Source organism: Perkinsus marinus, assembly GCF_000006405.1.
Source record: "Perkinsus marinus ATCC 50983 genomic scaffold scf_1104296966680, whole genome shotgun sequence".
Taxonomy (NCBI): Eukaryota; Perkinsozoa; order Perkinsida; family Perkinsidae; genus Perkinsus; species Perkinsus marinus.
This window is the reverse complement of record NW_003203827.1, coordinates 49,806-55,801: the sequence shown is the minus strand read 5'-3', so window position 1 is coordinate 55,801 and position 5,996 is coordinate 49,806. Positions and strand designations below refer to the sequence as shown.

The 5,996-nt window shown below is 51.5% G+C and overlaps 5 protein-coding genes across 5 annotated transcripts; all 5 read left to right on the top strand.

The window, feature by feature from the left end:
* Window positions 1–601: 601 nt before the first annotated feature.
* Window positions 602–2,869, top strand: Pmar_PMAR015539 (gag/pol/env polyprotein, putative; the record flags this gene model as incomplete). The annotated part of the gene is made up of 1 exon (XM_002769033.1): window positions 602–2,869. One exon carries the CDS (start codon window positions 602–604, stop codon window positions 2,867–2,869), a length of 2,268 nt encoding a protein of 755 aa, XP_002769079.1.
* An 84-nt stretch (window positions 2,870–2,953) lies between these two features.
* Pmar_PMAR015538 (hypothetical protein) lies at window positions 2,954–3,128 on the top strand (the record flags this gene model as incomplete). Its single annotated transcript, XM_002769032.1, has 1 exon — window positions 2,954–3,128. A coding segment is annotated over one exon (175 nt), but the record flags the coding sequence as incomplete, so codon positions are not given.
* Window positions 3,129–3,349: 221 nt separating this feature from the next.
* Window positions 3,350–4,648, top strand: Pmar_PMAR015537 (retrovirus polyprotein, putative; the record flags this gene model as incomplete). The annotated part of the gene is made up of 1 exon (XM_002769031.1): window positions 3,350–4,648. One exon carries the CDS (start codon window positions 3,350–3,352, stop codon window positions 4,646–4,648), a length of 1,299 nt encoding a protein of 432 aa, XP_002769077.1.
* Window positions 4,649–4,662: 14 nt separating this feature from the next.
* On the top strand, window positions 4,663–5,044 carry Pmar_PMAR015536 (hypothetical protein; the record flags this gene model as incomplete). The annotated part of the gene is made up of 1 exon (XM_002769030.1): window positions 4,663–5,044. A coding segment is annotated over one exon (382 nt), but the record flags the coding sequence as incomplete, so codon positions are not given.
* A 373-nt stretch (window positions 5,045–5,417) lies between these two features.
* Pmar_PMAR015535 (hypothetical protein) lies at window positions 5,418–5,963 on the top strand (the record flags this gene model as incomplete). Its single annotated transcript, XM_002769029.1, has 1 exon — window positions 5,418–5,963. The coding sequence occupies one exon, from the start codon at window positions 5,418–5,420 to the stop codon at window positions 5,961–5,963; it is 546 nt and encodes a 181-aa protein (XP_002769075.1).
* Between the last annotated feature and the right edge of the window lie 33 nt (window positions 5,964–5,996).

The following is a 5,996-nucleotide window of genomic DNA, read 5'->3' as shown; positions in this document are numbered from 1 at the left end:
CAACGACAATGACAATCAAATCATCCACCAAGTTACCGTACCGCTTGGGGTTCCCAGCCCCCACGTCCCCTCTCGACGAAGGGCTGCAATTGACGAACTCCTCTTTGAGGTGGAAGGTGTGACAGGGGCCAACATGCAACCACTGCCCTCGGTTGTGCAGGCTCTTCAGGTAGACACCTTTTATTTGTTGGAATCCATCTTGGGTATTGGCTTCAACCCATGGATTTCTCCTTCTTTCGCCCTTATCGGTCGAGGAGGGGAACCCCTAGGTGTCAATGTGACAAAGTTCTGTCAAAGTTGGCGCCTGGAATGCTTGCGAGGTTCCCTTGCGTCTAAAATGTCTTCGAATCCGGTTGCCTCAAGATCCCTACGTGTTTTAGATGTTGCCGAGGGCTCGCCTGTTGTATGGAACTGGTTGGAACGCCTGGACAGGGCTTTCAGTGTCTCCAGATCAGCTGCTTCCGTTCGACTCCTCACGTTAGCCTACCTCTGTCCACCTGCTCTGGTATCATCTCTTCGCTCTAGCTTGGTGAAGGTCTGTCAAGATAGTGGTGGTGACAGACAAGCTGTCAGCAGATGGAGCTACTGGGTTGGGAAAGATATGTCTGAAGCCGCAGTTGATGTACGTCAGGCATTCAAAGCAGAATACAACTCTTACAATGCCGTTGTCGCGCGCTGGCTGAAGGACGTGCTGGAGCTCATTAATGATAGAGTTCGTCCTAAGATATCTCTGGCTCGTACAATGTCGTCATGGGCGACCTTATCGCTCCAAGAAGGCGAGAGTATCGAGAGTTTCCTACAACGCGAAAGCGAGTTGTGGCTCTTGCTAGCCAGCCACTCTGCTGCTACAGATCAGTCTCCCTTCAACTGGAAGGAAAGAAGAGCGAGGATACTATCCGCAATACTCGTTGTTCCGTCATGGAGAAGCTCTATTGGTCCGTGGATATCGGCGTTGAAAACCGCTGACAACTACTCAGTCTTCCGTGAGCTGATCAAGGAAGCTAAGAAGACCATCTTGACGCTCAAGGCTTTACCCAAGTCTGAAGCCATCTTGACGTGTGACAATCCTATGCATTTTGGTCCCTTACCGAGTACGGTCTTCCGAGGCCCGACCTGGAAGCGATCGGTCGATCCTCATCTACCAGAACCAATGAGCGCCAAAGCGCCGGACTCCGGAGTAGTGTCAGGGGCTTGCCGATCGGGGCCCAAGGCTGATGGTACACAAGGGCGTGGGCCCAGAGGGCGCGACCCTACAGCTCCAAAGGTTGAGACTAAGAAGTTCCAATCGGCATCTCGACAACCTCAGCGACCCGTCAACAAGCAGAAGGCGAAAGACCGGTCGGAAGGTCGATGCTTCAAGTGTCACGTAAAAGGCCACTTGGCCCGAGACTGCCCCATAGATGGGGAGGTTGAGAAGACTGATGGGTCAAAGACGGTCTCGAGGAAGGCGCCTGCTGTGAATGTCACTGCAATGAGTCCAAGGAGGGTGGAGACTGCGTATGTCGGAGCCGGAGAACCCTTCACTGACGAAGAGTCCGAAACCTCGGAGCCCGCTCGTTTGTGCGCTTGTGCTGTGGCCAATCCATCGCAACACACATACGATATCAGCTCCTCCAGAGATGACGATCTTGTGTATGTCCACTTGACGAGCGTCAATGGTCGTAGCTTCAAGGCGCTGATTGACCCAGGAAGTCAACTTAATCTTGTTGAAGAGAGTGTTGTCAATGGTGCTGATGCCTTAGCCAGCTCTGATACCTCCAGGAAGGACATGTCTATCTCGGGCATCGGCGGCAAGATATGTGGTAAACCTGTCACAATAAAAATCTACGGTCCGGCATCTAAAAGGGTTCTACGGTTGAAGGGGTACTCAGTCCCCGAGCTGCCTGGTGGAAGTGAGGTGCTCTTGGGCATACCGGGGCTAAGAGCGCTCAAAGCTCGGCTCGACCTTGGTGTCGGCGAAATGAGTCTATGCGCTTCTGCTCTAGCGAACAACGATAAGCTCCCCATCAAGTCGTCCTCTATCGACATCACAGCTCATCTTGATGTGATAAGAGAGCACCCTATTCCCAGACATAGGGGATACCCACTGGCTCCTGAGAAGTTGGAGGTAGCCCACAAGCTGGTAAGAGAGATGGAAGACAAGGGCTGGATCAAAATCATTGACGACAAGGATACCTCTCAATGGTTCTGTCCTACCTTCTTGAAGCTTAAAAGTAACGGTAAGGTTCGTGTCCTCAATGATCTCCGGGAGGTCAACGCCCGAATACGGTCTTTTGCGTCGCAGAGCTCCTTCGGGGCTGTCCTAGGTGGGATACCCCGATATGTTGAGTCACAGCGCTTTTTGGGAGGGGTACTTGGCGGCATCCGCTTCAAGTGGCTTGTGTGCCCCCAAGGTCTGAGTATCAGCCCGTATTTCTGGGAGTTATATCTCTCGTCTTTGTTGAGTGGTATCGAGTTTCCCCCACAGGTGACCGTGTTATGGTATGTTGATGACATTATAATCTGTGCGCTCGATGATGTATCCGCCTTAGCTGCTAAGAAGGCCATCATCAGTGCACTGGTTAATAAGAACGTGATGGTCGCCGAGGAGAAGTGTTGTGGGCCTGCTCGCTCCGTGAACTTCTTGGGACTGGTTATTGACGAGCACGGTTGGAAGCCTCAAGAGGAACCTCTAGACCAGTTGAGAAGATTGCCAAAGCCGAGAAACCGTGGTGAACTTCACTCCTTTCTGGGTGTGGTGAACTATCTAAGGGGCGTGTACGACCCCTCAGAACTCCAGAAACACCTAGCTCCTCTTCAAGACCTATTGGTGAAAGGTCGACGTTTCCAGTGGTCGGAGGCTCATGATCTAGCTTTCGAATGGCTATAAACCTCCATCAAGAACCAGCTCTATGCTCACCAGCCTGTTTCGTTTGGAACGCAGCTACAGCAAGGTGAAGGATGGGTTCTTCAGACGGATGCTTCCGACCTGGGAATAGCCTGTGTACTGTGGCGTTTCCACTTTGATAAGGTGGAAGATGGTACGCAGGTAACTCCCGAGATTCTGGGGCAATTTGGTGATGTTGTGAGTACTTGGAGTCGCAAGCTTCGTGGTTCCGAAAGAAGATGGGCCATGTTTGACCTGGAAGGTCTGGCCCTGGTTGAAGGCCTCCGCAGACTTAGGGCATATCTTCTAATACCTGACGCTCGCGGAGAAAGAGCTCAAGTCGTGGTCTAATCAGATAGCGTTGTTGCCATTCACCATTGTCGAGAGGTACCTTCTTATAAGGATTTCCTCAAAAATGGTGTTCGTTACAAGAGATGGTGCCGTTGGCTGGAAGCCATCGGCGACCTGGTCCCCTTCGTCAGGATGGAGCATATACGGGGCGACAGCAACAATCTGGCAGACCTCTTCTCGCGGGTCCTTGTGGACATTGGAGACGACGATGAAACTAGTATCAAGGGCGAGATCGAGGTATGCCCCCCGGTGGTTCTACTTGGTGAGGCTGAGATTGACATTGGTTCTGGTTCTCTGCTACTCTGTGAACTGCCTGATGATGCCCCAGTTCCTGAGGAGCTTCAGCGCCTATATGGTCGAGGCAGAATAGAAGTGCGTGAACAGAGTATACTCTATACCGGTAAGAAGGGTCGTAAGCCATATTATGACCCTATTATGTCACGGCTCAAAGTACTCAGCATTGCGCACGGTGACTTCCACGCGTCAACTGTGAGAATGATCGACGACTTGACTCGATCTCTGTGGTGGCCTGGAATGCGCCAGGATGCGACAGACTATGTCCAAAAATGTGTTCGCTGCGCTCGCAGTGCTGCTGTCCAGGCATGTGCTCACCCGCGGGCTGCTTTGACGGAGGTTATTGATTATGATAAGGATTCCGCCCGATTATGGGAGGCCGTAAGTCTCGACCACGCCGGTCCATTCGTTGTTGAGACCAGCTTGGAGAAATCAGGGCGAGTCTACGTTCTCATAATGGTGGACATGAGGAGTGGGTTTTGTGAGATGAAAAAGGTGCACAGCGTTACCTCTACGGCTACTACAGACGCCTTTTATGAAAGTTGGGCGTCTCGGTATGGTTGGCCAAAGAGTGTTCACTGCCATAATGCTCCATGCTTTCGGTCGGCTGCTACTATCGCCGTGTGGGAGAGATACGGTGCCAAAGTGACATTCAGTCCCCCATTTTGGCCGAGAGCTAACGGCGTGAGTGAGGCTATAATCAAGGAACTGAAGACAGTGATGAGCAAGACGACGCCAACGACTGAGGCAGAGTTGGAACTTTCTTGTGCTGGGGCGCGAAGCGCTCATAATATGTCCAGAAGCGATGGGTTACCAAGCTCACCGATGGAAGTGGCTTTAGGGTACCAGCCACGTACTGCTGCTGGGTCCCTATGCGACTTCAACGACGGCGAGGATCCCTTTAAGCGACTGCCTCCTGATCAATATGCTGCTACTGTTGAGAACTACCTCTCCAAGAAAGCTTTATTGCGTGAGAGAAAGAGGAAGGCGGCTGATGATGTGGCCGGGAGATATCGACCAAACTCATTTGGTGTCGTACGACAGAACGATTTAGCCTTCGTAGTGAGGCGTGGTTCACGTCGGTCTGGCGCTATAGGCCCGTACCGTGTCACTAAAATTCAGGGAAATAGGGCTTGAGTGGAAGGTCTCAGCGGTCCAGTGGCGCTCGGTCAACTGGTCAAGTATGCTGGTAACGAGCTCGATGCTGTCGACGCCACACCTCCTGCCCTGGTGGTTCCCCTCGATCAACTCGAAGCTGATGATTGGGTTGCGTGGGAAACTAGTGAACTTGACGGCCAGGTGGTTAGTCTGGATATTGGACGGATCCATCGTGTCGAGGGTTCTGTTGAGGATGAAACCTTCAGAGTCTACCGTGCAAGACGGTTGGCCAGTGGTGATTTCACGATGCATCATGCCGATCCCGTGGTGGTCAAGGTGGACGACGTCATTTTCAGTGGATCATGGCTGAAGGTTCCGCTCAGTGATGAGTCTCAGTCAAGGCTCAGTGCCTTTGGATACGACTTGGACGCCTGACTTGTCATAAATTAATTACCTGTCGTTTATTCCCTGCTAAATAATCTCCCGTCGAACGGCAGGGGCGATTGTACCATGGTCAGTGCCTAACTGTCCCTCATTTCGATGGTATTGTGCCTTTCTAGGGGGCATCTTTTTGGGATGTGTTAGACAACTCCAACTTTTTAGTCCTTCAAGTTTATAGTTTCTGCCAAGGCCTGCTACCTTTCTTGTGCGGTTGCGTCTGCGTGCCAAATTGCGTCTGCGTGCCAGTTTGCACGTGTATACGGTTGTGGTATCAGATTCACTGTTGAACGATCAATGATGTTGAGATTGGTACCGTAGCCATCTTGGCTCAAGCCATCTTGGCTCAAGTTATTAATTGTCATCCACAATGCCCGGGCCGGGCATTGTGGACTCAAGGCATCGCCGGGCAGCCCGGCGTCTGGTCAAGGCGGGTGTCTGGCGCCTAAAGGTCAAGCAATGTATCGAGCATGGGGATGATCAGGGCTGGAAAGTATCTTTTGATCAGCCTAGGTTATGTGAGATAAAAATACGAGGTCATGGTTATGGAATTGAAAAGGGAGGGAAGCTACTCGATGACATGATAAAGATGAATGGACTGAGATGCGAGGCTGACGATCTCAGAGTCAGTCGCATTACCGCTGACAATGTTCACATCAAGGTTCCCTTCAAGATTATGAACGAAGTTGAGAATAAGTTCATTTACCTTGACTGTGTTAGAGTCAGGGTACAATCGTGTGTCTATGTTAACCAGTGCTACAAATGCGGCTCTCTGGATCGCAAGCACGACTTCAGAACATGTGAGAGACGGTCTGTCTGCAAGATCTGCGGTGGTAATGATCATAAAACTGACGAGTGTCTCGAGGAAGGAGAGAGTTATCGCTCGAAGTCTCGATGCGTGAACTGTGGCGTCTAGGGGAACGGGACCTTTGATGTTCTTAGATGTCCG